The sequence below is a fragment of the Dermacentor albipictus genome, chromosome 5 (genome assembly GCF_038994185.2).
Source record: "Dermacentor albipictus isolate Rhodes 1998 colony chromosome 5, USDA_Dalb.pri_finalv2, whole genome shotgun sequence".
NCBI classification, from domain to species: Eukaryota; Metazoa; Arthropoda; class Arachnida; order Ixodida; family Ixodidae; genus Dermacentor; species Dermacentor albipictus.
Genome location: NC_091825.1, coordinates 167,023,173 through 167,039,411, shown reverse-complemented (window position 1 = coordinate 167,039,411; position 16,239 = coordinate 167,023,173). Strand labels below are relative to the sequence as shown.

Below are 16,239 nucleotides of genomic sequence, written 5' to 3'. Positions count from 1 at the left end.
GTATACATGGACGACACTATATAATCAGGCAATGAATCACGCAGTCTAGCTTGAATCATTGTTCTCAGAAAAGCATCCTTTTGATCACGCAAAAAAAGAAACCTGCTTACAATCTGTTTGAGGAACAAATGTAACAACCCCAGCCCCCCCATTGAACACTCTATGGAACAGATTACTACGACTTGTACGTTCCCATGTTGAGGCCCAAATGAACATCGCAAATACTCTATGTAGCTTTTGCACAGACATCCTCGTCAGACATAACGCTTGCATCACATAAAAGATTTTCGCGACCAAAAACAAATTACACACTGTGGCTCTTGCAAACATTGAAAATGTATGCCCTCCCATTTGCCGGTCTGGGTTTTCATTCGCGCTACTTCATTGTCCCAATATTCTTTGCTATCTCGATAATGTTCGAGGGGGACACCTAGGTAGGTTCCTGGAGTTACCGCCCATTGCATGTTAAGTCTCGGGCTTGTATTGCCAATTCCCATGCCAAAAACCAAGACACTTGTTCCAGTTAATAGCACTTCCACTTGCAGTACAAAATTTTACAGCCTCTTGTACAACTGCTTTAACACTGTCATGGTCCGTACAAAACACTGCTACATCATCAGCATATGCTAAAACTCGAACTTCAGTTTTATGAAAAGTGTAACCCCGAATGTTTGGGCTCTTCAGCAGCTGCAAACAAAAGGGCTCGAGGTAGAGAGCGAAAAGCAGGGGGGATAAAGGGCAGCCTTGTCTCACAGACGACAGCACAGGAATACCATCACTTAACTGCCTATTAATTATCAGCATCGCTATACAACCATTGTACATCATTTTAACACCTTCTGTAATAACAGTTCCAACATTGATATGGTCTAGGATCAAGAACAGAACTTCGTGTACGACTTTATCGAACGCCTTGTGCAGATCTAATTGCAACATGGCCACGCGCCCATACATTCCGTCACAGCATTCAAGGACAGTTCTAGCTGTGTGAACATTGGTAAAGATTGACCTGCCTTTTATGCCGCATGTCTGATGTGGCCCTACAAGTGACTTAATAACACTTTGAAGGCGCCGAGCTGAAATCTTCATGAATATCTTATAGTCCACGTTTGTTAGACTGATGGGACGGTATGATTCAACAGACTGTAACTTAATCGGATCAGTCGTTTTAGGAATTAGTACTACGTGGGACGCTCGGAAGGATGGAGGACTTGTTTTCGTTTCATAGAATTCTCTAATCAGTCTTTCAAGTGCGACTGCCATTTCTGTTCTAAAGGCTTTATATAGAGATGCACCGAGACCGTCTGGCCCAGGTGACTTGTGTGAACTAAGCTCCAGAATCGCTGATTCAATTTCCTCAGCCGTAATACTGGCTTCTAGAGCGTGCACAAGGTCATCCTCTAATCTCGGCATCAGCGATAGGAATTCTGTTCTGAAGTCCGATGCGGGACGCGTAGTCGCTGCGCCGTAGCCCACTGTCTTACACCCCTTGGCGGGTAGACGCGAACGCTGTCGCGTTCCACTCTTGAAGGCGAAGCTTAAGCGTCCTCCAATTTTTTGACAAATGAAGATGTTTCCCAAAAAGAAATTATTCGCCGTATAGCTGCCGTATGCGTTGAACATTGCGTGTCATTGGCCACTGTGAAGCATTGTAGCTAACTGTTCAAAGAAGCACATGAAAGTTACAAAGACGATCCATGGCCGGGCCAAAGCCACCATGCAATCACCCCCAACACAATTGAAAAGGCCGTGGTTGCTCAGTGGCTATCTGCATCCGTGGTGTCCTCTGGTTCCAAGTCGAAAGGGACCGTGTTCAGTGTCCTGGATTTTAATGTAGGAGTCACGATCTGTCAAAAATTGCCGAATGTATCTGAACGCGTTGCGTCCGCAGCCGGTTTGTGAAAAACCTATGAAGAGCGCGCCGCGTGATCCCTCATACTACGCCAGCGAGGCGCGTCCGATAGATGGCGACTCTGTAACTCCTCGCCGCCAATATCAATGCAGAAAACGTGCCTTCATGTTAGTGTTCCTGTATATGCATATACAGGAACACTCCTTCATGTTACCCCCGTATGCAGAAATGTAACTAAAGTTGAAGCCCATGCTTGACTTGATACGCCTATCGGGAACGCGCCGAAGGAAACGCAGTGAGCGTCTTTGGGCACGTTAATGCCAGGCGTCATCTAAATCAAGTCAAGCAGTCAAGCATGTGCTTCGACTTAAGTTGCATTTCTGCATACGGGGGTTGAGTCACTAGAAAAAAAATTTTTTTTTCCAGTGAGTCTACTTCATGTTGCAGATAGGCGGCCTCTGTGGCAAAAATTACGTGTTACATTTAGAAAACAATGTTAAAAACATCAGTTCACCTGGCTAAAACTACAATTGGTACCAGCCGACAAGAGTTGCGGGCGAACCAATGCAAGTAAAACCATAAAAAATTTTACTGCACAGACTTCTTGCAAGAAAAACTTGGCGTCCGCGCCACGAACGCGTGCTCGCTAGCAGACGACGCACTAGACAACAACAGCAAAATTGAAGACGTCCTGTTGAATAACACATGCTTGAAATAAATATACATGGAAAAAATGCGTTAATCAAAATTTGCAGTGAAAATAAAGCACCATTATAAGAGCGTACGCGGCAACCGCTCTTAGGGCCCGCAGCGAAATTACGTAGAATATGCCGCGAAGCCCGTCTCTACCCCTATCCAGTTCGTTCGCAGCGCCCTCGCAGAGCTTTTACACACGCGTGGCCCACTTGACCATAGTCTAGTACACTGTTATGCGTGGTACTTGTTTACTCCGATTTCCTTTGTGCAGTAACATGCAGTAACTCAGGCACTTTTAAATGCACGGATATGATGAACTTAATCGATAAAAATACGACCGTTCGGTAAGGCATTAATATTTGCGCTTTATATTAGCAATCTTGCTACTTGATAATCGCACGTGCGCCTAAGCATTGCGGAACATAGTTGGCAGCAAATTTGTTTTTGTGTTCGCCAGGTACCAAGGCGCTAGGTTCGTACATGCTTACTTGCAGGGTGAGCTCTGTACTGAACAGGGACATTACAAACTTCGGCAAGAAGCACCTCACTGATGGAAACCGAGACACCTGTTGGAACTCGGACCAGGTATACAGGGACTGGGCAAGGTTCTGACAAGGTTCCGACTGGTGTCGAAGTCGCGGGCAGCTTTTCTCGTTGCTGGGTGCTTTTTTTCATCGCGACGACATATTTAATTTTTTACAAGTACTTCTCCAGGAGGGCACATGCAACCGGCAAACGGAGGCCTCAGGAAAGCACCCGAGATTATAATAACACTGTGCCTAAAGGTACGTCGCACGTATACTACCTGCTTTGCTTCCGCTTCGGTAACTCAGCGGCTCTCGCCTACCGATTTTCGCTCATGTTTTTGCAGAAGGACGTTTATTTAACTCAAAGGGGATCATTGAGGATGCTTTTGAAAGGTCACGGAGAGCAGCATACGAAAAGCGTGGTACGAGCGAAGATACCTCTCCAGGACAGCAGGCTCGGCCTCTATTACGGCCCCTACGGCTCACCCGGGAAAATCAGTGATGTAGTATCGAAGGTAGAGCGTCGTAAGCCGCGAGAACGGTATAATCTGGCTTGACTGACTCGGCGCGAGCGCCGCAGGTGTGAGAAAGTTTGTCCGACGTACACCCAGCAACGAAAAAAGCCCCCGCGACTTCTACAACACCAGCCAAAACCTCGTCCAGGGACTGTGTCTACGTGCTTTGTAAAAAAAAAAAAAAAAAAAAAAAACCTGCTTTAGCGATAAAAGCGTTGCTCATAAAATATCGTTTCAGGGAACACCTCAGTGGATCTGCTTAGATTTTGCTGCACCTGTTGCGCCTTCCGAAATTCACCTGCAGTTTCAAGGTGGATTTGCTGGCAAAGAAGTGCAGATAGAAGTGGTTGCTGCTAGTTCCAGCGCGACAACGTGTTTTGGCATATTCCCAGAAGATAGCAATGCGTTGCAGATATCCTTTTCTTATTGTGGACTTTTTTATTTATTTATTTATTTATTTATTTTGGAGGCTTTCCTGGGATGCATCCTTGACGAGAGCAAAAGTTTCTTTTGCAGCTGGACAATCCAGTGGAAAGGATGCGGATAGTGTTTCGCTCGAGCACAGACATGTTTGGCCGGATCGTGCTGTATCATCTGGCGATTTCTGGGAAAAAATCGAATGCGTAATTCTGTTACCAGACTTAGTGAGTCACAACTCACTAGATTAGTGCCTGTTCTGCATAATAAAAACTATTTTAAGTCGACACTGTTCTTATAATCATTCCGTACATAATTGTGTTAAGGATGATTTGCTCATACATAGGTGCAAAAGCCCTACGTACACTCATTACCAATGTATACCGAACTATGGTGCTGTATTACGCATGCATAAAGATTATAAAGGTAGTACAGATAGAAGGTATTAACCTCCAATCATGATAATTACTCGAGGTTGATAGATCAGTTTTATGAAGATGTTCAATTAGCAATGAGAAAAATGCAAACTCAGTAATATCCTGTAGCAATGGGTGAATTCAGTGCAAGAGTGGCGAACAAGCGATTGGTAACTACAGCGTGGATCCTAGGAGCACTCGAGAAGAGATCTTGGTAGCATTGGCAGAAAGGCATAGGGTGCGAGTAACGAACACCTTCTTCAAGAAGCGTTGGAACAAAAAAATGGAGCTGGAAAAGCCCTAATGGTGAAACAAGAAATTCATTTCATACTTTCTGCCGATCCCAGCATAGTGCAGGATGTAGAAGTGTTAGGTATGGTAAAGTGCAGTGATCATAGGTTAGTGAGCGCTAAGATTCACCTCAATTTGAAGAAAGACAGAGTAAAATTGGTCAAGAAGAAACAGGCCAAGCTAGGCACAGCAAGGGTAAAAGCTGACCAATTCAGGCTGGTACTTGCGAATAAATATGCAGCCTTAGAACAGTGAGATGAAGACGAAGAGATAATGTATGAAACCTTAACTAGGCTGGCTTCAGAAGCAGCAATTGAAGTGGGAGGTAGCATACCAACGCAACCAATAGGTAAGCTCTCCGAAACAACGAAAGACCTAATGAAGAAATGATATAAAGAATGAAAGTGTCCATCTCAAGAGATCAGATAGGATTTGAACAATTGTTAAAACTGATCAAGGAGAAAATAAGGAATATTCGAAATTATAATGTAAGAACGACTGAGGAAGCAATAAAGAATGGATGCAGCATGAAATTAGTGAGAAGAACACTTGGCGTAGGACAAGCCAAGATGTATGCACTGAAAGATAAGCAGGGTAATGTGATCGGCAATCTCAAAGGTATAGTAAAAGCAGCGGAAGAATTCTATACTGACCTGTACAGTACATAGAGGAGCCAGGATACCTCCATTAGAAACAGTAATGAACAGGATACAGAAACTCCTGTAACTAGCGATGAGGTCAGAAGGGCCTTGCAAGACATGAAACGAGGATGAGTGGCAAATGAAGATGGAATAACAGTCAATTTAATAAAGATGGAGAAGTGACAATGCTTGGAAAATTGGCGGCTCTATATATGAAGTGTCTATCGACTGCAAGGGTCCCAGAAAACGGGAAAAATGCAAACATTATACTAATCCACAAAAGGGAGACGTTAAAGAATTGTTAAATTATAGGCCCATTAGCTTACTCCCAGTATTATATATTCACCAAGATAACCTCCAATAGAATAAGGACAACACTTCAGTCAAGCAAGCGAACAGGCTGGCTTCAGGAAGGGATACTGTACAATGGATCACATCCATGTCATCAATCAGGTAATCGAGAAATCTGCAGAGTACAATCAGTCTTTCTATATGCCTTTCATAGACTACGAAAAGGCATTTGATTCAGTAGAGATACCAGCAGTCATAGAGGCATTACATAATCAAGGAGTACAGGAGGCATATGTGAATATCTTCGAAAATATCTACAGAAATTCTGCAGCTACCTTAATTTTCCACAAGAAAAGTAGAAAGACACCTATAAAGAAAGGGGTCAGACAAGGAGACACAATCTCTCCAATGCTATTCACTGCGTGCTTGGAAGAATCACTCAGGCTATCAAGTTGAGAAGGCTTATGAGTAAAGATTAATGGTGAATATCTCGGCAACCTTCGGTTTGCAGATGGCATTGTTCTGTTCAGGAACACTGGGGACGACAGACAAAAAATGTTTGAGGGCCTTAACAGAGAGCGTGTAAGAGTGGGGTTGAAGATTAATATGCAGAAGACAAAGGTAATCAACAGCCGGGCAAAGGAACAAAAGTTCAGGATCACCAGTCAGCCTCTAGAGTCTATGAAGGAGTACGTTTACCTAGGTCAACTAATCACAGGGAACACTGAACATGAGAAGGAAATTTACAGAAGAGTAAAAGTGGGTTGGAGCGCATACAGCAGACATTATCAGATCCTGACTGGAAGCTTACCATTATCATTGAAAAGAAAGGTGTACAATCAATGCATTCTACCGATGCTGACATATGGGGCAGAGACTTGGAGACTGACACAGAAGCTTGAGAACAAGTGAAGGACCGTGCAAAGAGCAATGGAACGAAGAATGTTGGCCGTAATGTTAAGAGATGGGAAGAGAGTGGTGTGGATCAGAGAGCAGACGGGGATAGCTGATATTCTAATTGACATTAAGAGAAAGAAATGGGGCTTGGCAGGTCATGGATTGCGCAGTTTAGATAACTGTTGGACCATTAGAGTTACAGAATGGGTGCCAAGAGAAGTGAAGTGCAGTCGAGGACGGCAGAAGACTAGGTGGGGTGATGAAATTAAATTCTCAGGCACTAGTTGGAATCAGTTGGCGCAGGACAAGGGTAATTGGAGATGGCAGAGAAAGGCCTTCATCTTGCAGTGGACACAGAATAGGCTGCTGCCGCTGATTAAGCTGATTGTGCATCGAAGGCCATTGAATCTGTTCGGAACTTTAATTTCTTATTTTGTTCTAATTTTGCAGAAATTGTGTCTCTTATCAAGCTTTAGTCAAGCCAAAATTTTCAGTTTTGTCTCGTCCTAACATAGGTAGCCATTCGCAGCTTGGTAGCCACATAATGGGCCCTGTCCATAATTGTAAGCTAGCTTGCAAGACAGTGTGCATGTTAATGGTTGCACAGCGGTTCTCGCAATTTGTGCACGCGCAGTGTTTGCTTGTATTATGGCAAAAAATGTAGACATGGCACTATCATATTGAAACCATGCTAGAGGGAAGCCCCAGTATCTGCAGCTATCACCACATCTTCAAGGGGAGTACGGTAGCGCGATTCAAAGACGGGACAGAGAAGACACAAAGGGACACACACAGCGCTAACTTCCAACACTGTTTATTGTCGAAAACCAGGTCGTACTTATACACTCAGACAACATGAGTGACAGCCACGTGAACAGATTAACAATCAGAGTGATACATTTTGTGATATGTTAGGCCATGCACAAAAATTTCAGTTCTTTTTCAGAGAGAGCCAATGATGGTTTGCTGATACATGTATCCCCTAGGGCATCAATCTGCTCGGCTTCTATTATAAGTCTGGTGAGTTCGCACTTGTTTCTACCGGTAATGGTTGTTGATTCGAAAAGAGGGGAGCACTTATGTTGCTTACAATTAAGGGAGAGAAACCCATCTGATACAAGTTTGTCGACTTTATTTTTGTGTTCGCGCAGTCTATCATTTATGCATCTGCCCGACTGTCCGACGTAATACTTCCCACACAATAAGGGTATACGATATATAATTGAAGTCTTACATTCTCTGAACTTCTTCCTGTGTTTAATTTGGCAGCTAGGGGCACTTTCTTTCTTTTCAGGTCTTGTTTTCTTGCACAGGCTGATTAGTTTGTTGGGTGCAGAAAAAACCACATCAGTGTTTCCTCGGCGGACAATTTTCTTTAGGTTGTGCGACAACCGGTGGATATAAGGTATCTCTGTTGTTCTTTTTTTCTCTCGGTCCCTATCTCTTTCCGCTCGTTCAGCAGTCCCTGATTGCTGCACTTGCCGAAGTATTCCCTCGGCAACTGATGTCAGTACATGATTGGGATAGCCTGCTTCATGTAGCCGCATGGCTTGTTGTGTGAAGGCTTCGTCAGTGCAATGATGGCATGGTTTAGTAAGTGCGTTAGTGAAACCCATTTTCGCAATTCCTCTTTTTACCAGTTTAGAATGGGCTGAATGATATGACAACAACGGTTTATTTGTCCGGGGACTGTAACACCAGCAAGTTAGTTCATCACCGAAGGTAAATTTAATATCCAGAAATTTGATCTTTTGTTCTATAGGCACTTCGAACGTAACTTCTAGAGGACAAAGGCACTCGCGTATAATATTACTAATAGCTGAACACTCTGTGTCAAAGTTGTCTTGCTGAACAATCACAAACACCAAAAAATCAACAACAAATCGAAATATTTTAACAACTTTTGTATCATTGATGCGTGAGCACAGGTCTCTGTCTAGCTTGGCTAAGTACAGGTTGCTTAAAACAGGTGCTAAGCAGGATCCTATACAGACCCCTTGTATTTGAAGGTACGCAATGTCATTTCTTTGCACAAATGTTGACTTCATGTACAAGTCTAAAAGTTCTAAAAAATATTCAACGGTTGTGCCCGCCTTCGTGCTAAATCTTACTGCCCCAAATTCATCTATACATGATTGAGCACAACTTAACAATTCATTCTGCGGCAAAGAATAATACAGGTCCTTAACATCTGCTGAGAAGGCCTTTAGTCCCGCGTTACAGTTGGCCTCGACAAAGGCTAACACTTCCTCGGAATTTCTCGTGATGAACGGGATCCTTAATCTCGAGTAGGTTAAGCTTGTCTAATAAATAGACTGCAACAGATTTCTGCCATGTGCCTTTCTCCGATACTATTACTCTGAACGGGACACCTTCTTTGTGAGTTTTCGCGCTAAAAAACACATCTAGACTGTCCTTCTTGCTTTTTCCTATTGATTTTAATACTTTATCTAGGTTCATGTCCCGGCACATCGCTACAGCCCTGCTCTTGACTTTCGCCAGTGAAATTTCCTTGTGTTCATTGAACACGGCTGCTAGTGCTTCATTAGCTTTTTCGTTGTAGCTACCATGTGAAAATAATACAAAGCCTCCTTCTTTGTCAGCAGGTAGGACAGACAGTGCATTTTTAACTAAGTACGTAACAACGTGTTTCACTGGTAACTTGGAACTTTGAAGCTTACATTTGTTCAGGACGTCCGCGCCTTCAGAGTTCATCCTCACGCTCATCCTCAGAGTTCACCCTCGTGAACTTTATCACCACATCATTTGAACCGAAAAATGTGCGATTCAGAGAGGCACATTCTAGTATTGGGAAAAAAGGTGAAGTTTGTTTGTTCATTACATTTTTTATCACATAAGTAATCCAGTTCTATCTTCCCTGCAAGCTAACTAGCTGTTGAATTTGGTTCTGGTCTTTCTTTCATAGTCTGAGCAGCTCTCCTTTACATCATATTGCAAACCAATTCTGCCCGTTTCCAAGATGCCATCATGTAATAAATCACCCACCTGTTGTGTCCACCTGTATCCGCCACCATATAGAAGCGCTAAGACATTTTCTTCATGAGCATTGCATTCTCTCAACTTTGATTGACTACTTTTTCCTATAAGGCACTGCTGGGGGCTGGAGGCTGTCTTCTGTTAACATTGCTTACCTTATCAGTACCCATTATTATTTTACTATAGTGATGCTTCCGCTAGACTATTTGTGCATTAAGAGAGGTTTTTCTGGCTATAATTTGGTGTAGAGAGCCAATTGTTTGCAGAAATAGCACAAGGAAGACAACGGCTTGAAAGAAAATGACCGGACAGGCACTGACATTAAACAACAGTTTATTCCCGACGAAAAGCCCTTCTTAAGGAGGCCCTGAAGTGCTTTTTTAACTAATAATAGAATGGCCTCACTATTTAATGAAGCTGTCTTGCAAATCTCATGACGCCATGTGCAGCTACACATAGTGCGAAGATGAAATGATCTTTCTGTATTCTGAGATTGCTAACCTATATATTTTTCACTTTAACTCAAAATTATAGCAAGCATGTATTACTGAGAATAGTCTCACGATCACGAAATCAGTCAATAGGTGGGTTCGACTGCTTTCGATGGCGTTGCATGATGGATTGCGAGAGCAAGAGGAAGCGATTTTTCACTTGGAGCATAGTACGGCGATGATGGCTACGAGATGGCGCCAGAGTAGTGTGCATCGTCTGGGAGGTTTGTCGTCGGCAGCTGCTGTGAATCGCACCCACTCATCGCCCACGCACTGGCTCTTGATCTCGAGATTAGTGAGGTAGTCACGCCACACTTGGCTTCATTTGCAACATGCTGCACGAGACAGATTGTCTGCACCAGCCAGTATATCGCGAAACGAAAACACTTCTAGAGCTGTGCTCAAATTTAGCATTAGGGAGTATCGTAATCGTCAGTGCATTTTTTTACCTACTGAAGTGATGGCACATACCCACAACTGCTCATTGGTCAGACATATGTAAAGCTTTTTTTATGAATTGAGGGCATGTACGTACTGCTTAATATTGACTGTGTTATGCCCTTGCTTTGAAGTGGACCTTGCCGGCTGCCGCGGTCGTGTCCGACATGGGCCACTGGGCATGTGCCACCCAGCCGAATGTCAAGCAAGGGGAACAAAATATGTGCCATCATGAAAGGAAAATTAAACCAAACTGGGACCAGAACATTTGCTGAACAAGGAGCTGCAGAGAAGTGAAGTTTGCAACAGAAGCAGCCAAGTTTGGAGGAAGGAGTGGACAAAGTGCCAGCCAAAGTGGAACCAAAGCATACATTGAATGAGGAGTGTTGAGCTACATAGAAGTGAAGACATGTCGCCAGTAAACAGAAAAGAAAGCTTCACGTGTGTGGGGTACTTCTTAGAACGACAGAAAGGTGAGCTAGTGGGAAAGGATTCATAATGCAAGGAAGGGGTAAGGCGTGCAGACACAAACACAAAAGGAAAGAAGCGGACAACACGTTCATGTTGTCCACTTCTCCCCTCATGTGGCCGTGTCTGCACGCCTTACCCCTTCTTTGCAGAAAGCTTCACTTATCACCTATTCTGACGTGTGTGGGATCTGCATATTTTTTTTTATTTTGGTTGTGCTTGTCCTCTTTTTTTTATGCTGAGTTCAGATGGTTTATTTCGTTTTTGGCATTTTTTCTGAATAAAGTAATTTGTAAATTTCTTTTTGCTTGCCAGTTTTGCAGAAACCATGTTATCATATCTTCCTAATGTGAATGTTATCCTGACTAGGATTACAGTATACCATCAAGAAACAAAAATTAAAAAATGTTGCTAGCTGTTGCATCGAATAAAAATGATGAAATACACTGGCACCAGTATTGTCAACTGCTGGCTTCTTGGCCAATGCCTCCGTAGTGGGTGAATGCCATTTTGATTTAATGAATGGTAAGAGAGGAAGACGATGACGGGGTGGATGGCTGTCGGAGCCCTTGCATGACTCAGGGGTAGGTCACCAGCTGAGAGCGGCCAGATGAGCAAGCCACGTACCATCTTGGTTCCCAGACTGAGGATGCAGCAACCAGCCATGGTCAGCGAGGATGTGGCTTCACTCCTAGCATCCCTGGAGCAGGGCCTGCACAAGGTGGGACCGCAGCTGGAGTGCCTGCTTGGCATGCTTGAGTGGCAGACAGGCCAGAAGCGATCCACCCTGTTCATCAGTGAGTTCTGTTCCAATTGCCATGTGTGTGTGTAGCAGCTTTGGTGTGATCACACTGTGCAGCCCTTGTCCACAACTGCAGCCTTGTGCTGATTGTGCCACTGTATTTGTGAGATTTAGTGTTCAGAGAATGCTGAAAGGCCAGCGTGAATCAACTTCTTTCAGCCAGCTAGTTCTCACTAAGGGCTCGAGATAGCTACTTAAAAATGGTTTATTGCCAATAAATGCCAAAGAAAGTCGCCGTATAGGGTGTCCCACATAAATGGAGCCAAACTTGGCAAATATGCAAATGCCACGTGGCTGGACAGAACCAAGGTAATGTTTGCCGTCGCTTGGAGATACTCGGATAGTTTCTTGCATTCTGCCTAATTGCATAAATTAGACTCAATTAATTAATCTCTCAAATATTATAATTAGATTAAACTGTCAATGAGAAAATTGTAGAGAGACACAAAAAACTCCCAATCCAGCTTTCTGTTGCTCAGTATCTGCTACATAAAGGTGTTTTCTTCCCAGCATGAAATAAGCCCGCAAATACGCACAATGTGCCTCACGAGTTGTGGGGCAATTTTGCTTGTATTCGCGGGCTTCTCTAATGCTTCGAAAAACTTTAATGTAGCACATATTGAACAACAGAAAGTTGTACTTGGCAGTTTTTCATCTTGCTCTACAATTTACTCAGTGACACTTTTCATCTAATTATAATATTTGAAATGTTGATTAAATAATGAATGCTAATTATGTAATTAGGCAAAATGTAAAACATACTCTGAATATCTCCAAGGGACAGCAAATAACATTACCTTGGTTCTGTCCAGCTACGTGGGATTTGCATAGTTTTAATGTTCGGCTCAAATTACGTGGGACGCCCAGTATGTAGCATTGCACCCAAGCTGTGCACCCAAGCGATGGGGGAAACAAAGTGCTGGTCGTACAACAGAATCCAAGGCAGGCACATAAGAGCGCGAAGGGCCCACAATAGAGTGTGCATCCCCTAACACTTGGGTGCGGCTTGCATCCCCTGATCTAAAACTTCCTATTAACTGTAGCTCTTGCAAGTATAGGGAGCATGCAAAAGCAAAGTACATGATCAACACTATCCTGCATTGCGCACTGCTCAGTGTTGACTGCTGCCCGCATAGCTAATATGGTGGCAATAGCACCCAGCACAGGCAGTGTCGGCTCTCTGTCTCTGTAGAAGGCTTGCATAGTTTCTGCGGATGCAGAGTGGTTCAGCCACCATGAAACCTAAAGGGCCCATGCAACTCTTTGAAGCTGGTAAATAGACTTTCTACACTAGATGATGCTATCACAAACATCTGAGCCTGTCATTATTGTCACATTTGCTGAAATAGGCCTTCAGTATCATTTAAAAGACCACCTGCTTTTTTCTTCCTGAAGTTGCCATCACTTTTCATGAATATTTTTGAACATGGTGGCCATTAGCTGAATCTCTTTAGACATCACACATAATTAGTGCTTCTGGCAAAAGCAGAGAAATCTCACTACTAATTCTGCTGAACTGAACTGAACTAATAAAGCAATTTGACACGATCTGGTGCTTGAGAACGGTACCGCAGTACCAATAGTATGGGCTTGAGAATGACACCGCAGTACCAATACTATGACCACTCAGATTGAGCTGCAATATCGAAGCCAAGCCCATACAAAAAGCTTGCTGTAAGGATGGATGGGGCATGGCAGACATTGTTTTGCATTGGCATGGTAGCTCATCTTTAAGCACATTTCGAACAATGGAAAATAGGGGGTAGCTCAGATGTGAGCAGCAGCATTTCATTGCCAATAGCTCTGCTCATGCAAAGTGCACTTCAGATCTTTTCAGTTAAAAGGGTTTGTGAAGAGATGCGCTTTAGTACAAGACACATACTGCATACTTCATAAAAGGTGTACCAGGGCCCTTTTTAAAGCCAACTGCACGGAAGCATTTCACTAAATCAGTTATACATGAGTAGAAAATACCACTGAAACAATCTGCAGGGCTGGTATTTGTATCATTTCTTTATTAGCAGCTTTAAATAGCACTAATGCAGGCAATGTGTGCACCTGATAGCAGAAGTCAATTATGCATACAGACAGCAGAATTTACCCATTGTCATGTTGCCGCTTTTGAATGTAACCTTGGGTCTCTCTCTCTCTCCCTTATTTTTTTTCAGCCCCACACTATTAGAGTGCACTTCCTAAGTTACTATGGCTGTTTTATTGTCTGTCAACATTAACAAAGTGCCTCTTATAGCAAAGTCCATTTTCTGTCCTGATGACCTCGTTTATTGAAGGTTTACAATAGTTAATCTAGAGTGCCTGACCCAGGGGGTAATGTCACCCCAAATTGAGTGTATTGGTTTTATTGTGTTAAATGTATTTTTCACAAAGCAAATGTCATATGCCATATCACATTTGTTGATCACCTCTAATAGCGTTTTGTACAGCTTATATAGCAAAATCTGTTTATTGTGTCATTTGTGAGATAAGTGGAAGAGCTTCAAGATTAGAAAACATTCAGTGGCGCTATAGTGGCGAATGCCAGAGAAATGTGTTAGCATCATGTCACACCTCTCTGAGATCCTGGATCCATGGTTTAAACCGTGTTCACCACATTGCAACGTGTTGTTCAGGAGCTCACTCAACACACGTCCTGCCTGTTCGAGCAGTGAAGCGCAACTGGTGGTGTTTCACAGCAGACCACCATCAGTGGCATTATGTAGCTCTGCCATACCCTCGCTACCTCTACCACTTTACCGGTTTCCCACACTTCACAGACGCACTTTTTTACACTTTGACGCTCTTAATGCTAACACATTAAAACAGCTATACTTTTTCACATGCTCTTGCACATTCATATTGAGTGCAGTAGTTTTGTAACAATGGTTCATTTCAGCGATACAACTGTCAAAGAAAGCGTGGTACTAGTGCGCATCCTTCTCTAGGAACTTGTGCTGTCTCTGGCAATGCATTTGGTGCAGTTGACCAGCATGTTACCAATATTATCAATGTATTTATTTATTTGTAAAATATAATTACATTTTGGCCATGTCAACATGACGACGATAGTCTGTGTAGCATGGGACTCGCACACAAGAAGCAAGTTGTTTTTTATGCACAAAAGCTGCTGCTTTCAAGTCATAACAGAGCACTCCGGCATGCAGCCTCCGTCAAGGATTTCTAGTCTGGGTTGCAGTGAACCCAGGGTTCCTATGAAGACACTGCAGGCATCCAAATCAATAGTTTTCTGTTTTGTATTGCTCTACATTTTACTTTCTATGTTTCAAATTTAATAAGCTAGTTGTTATGCTCTACTTTGTTTAGCCACAGTACATGCCTGTGAGCATGTTAAGGACAAGAGATGTGTACCTTGAGCTCTAGCAGCTGGCTTCTAGCTGGCTTCTAGGTCTAAGTCCGATTGCGCTTTGAAGCACAGAAACAAGTAAGCAAGTTAGTGAAAACAGTCATGCCACTGGGTACTAGCATATGTGTCCTTTCTTTTTAAATATTGTGTGAGCTTTGTTATAAACATTTCATTGTATGTTATTGGTGATGTGCGAACATTCATTGAGGAGTTGTAGATGCAAAGGGTGTGGGGCAGAAAATCTTTTGAGCATTCAACCCTCAGCTGGCAGTAGGTAAAACAGGCCAGAAGGTTATAAAATCCCGACTTTTTTTTTTTTTTTAGGTGCAAAATGTTGCATGCATGCTACTTTGATTGACACAAACATGGCATGCTGTTTACCTTGCATAGTGTGTTGGTGGCCTCATATTGCGAGTGAGAGGCAGCTGAAGCTTTTGTCTGTTCTGGTGCCCTCGTGAAGACATGAATTGCCTTCCACCTTTGTCTGCGGCTGCCACCTCCATCCAGTCATGGTCACGTTGCTGTGCATCTACATGGTCACCAGCAAGAATGCCCCACTTGTGTGCAGCCTTGTTGTCTACCTCATCGCAGCCTACTCCTCGTAAGCATTGCTGTCACAATTTTATTGCCAATTCGCTTCAGCTCTCAGTACTACCCATGAAGGATAAGTGAAGAGGATATACCGAATTAATTAGTCTGTTCATTTTCAAAAAAAAAAAAAAAGAAACAGCAGGGAAAGCAGAGGGCTTATAAATCTGGCTTTTTACTTTCGTGTAAGGGGACATTGCACTAGCACATAAGGACACGAACAGGAACACGAAGAAAAGATACACCGAACATTAGACATCAACTGGCTTTATTCCTAGGAGGACACAAATGTATAGGCAAAAAGACGCGTGCTACATGATCAATCCCTAAAGTGCATGGGCAATGGCACTGGCAATGGCATGGGCAAAGATAAGTCAGGTTTGCTGACAGAACTGTTTTTCCCTATGAATAAGATAGACCTAGAGTATTTCACGTTTTCTCGATCTGTGCTAGAAGTAATCACTTGAGTCTTATCAAAGAGCAGCATGCATTCATTCCCTCAGCGCTTGCAATATGCCGCCAAGTGCCCAGATCCCGGTGGTGCCTCGACAAGC

The 16,239-nt window shown here is 43.2% G+C and overlaps 2 protein-coding genes across 6 annotated transcripts in view; both read left to right on the top strand.

The window, feature by feature from the left end:
- LOC135904023 (uncharacterized) overlaps positions 1–16,239 on the top strand; it is a 58,455-nt gene that overhangs the window by 19,107 nt on the left and 23,109 nt on the right. For 2 of the 5 annotated variants that reach the window (XM_065434579.2, XM_065434578.2), the window contains exons 1-2: positions 11,454–11,734; positions 15,605–15,698. In XM_065434579.2, coding sequence (XP_065290651.1) covers positions 11,548–11,734; positions 15,605–15,698 — 281 coding nt within the window. In that variant the 5' untranslated portion in view covers positions 11,454–11,547. Of the gene's footprint in view, positions 1–7,837; positions 7,949–10,603; positions 10,943–11,453; positions 11,735–15,557; positions 15,699–16,239 lie in introns of those variants that run through there. The other 3 variants (XM_065434580.2, XM_065434581.2, XM_065434582.2) reach the window with 3 other exon arrangements.
- On the top strand, positions 2,727–4,294 carry LOC135904024 (nuclear receptor 2C2-associated protein). Its single transcript, XM_065434584.1, is given in 4 exon segments — positions 2,727–2,892; positions 3,043–3,133; positions 3,829–4,018; positions 4,087–4,294. Coding segments are annotated over 4 exon segments (447 nt in total). The 5' UTR covers positions 2,727–2,857; the 3' UTR covers positions 4,218–4,294.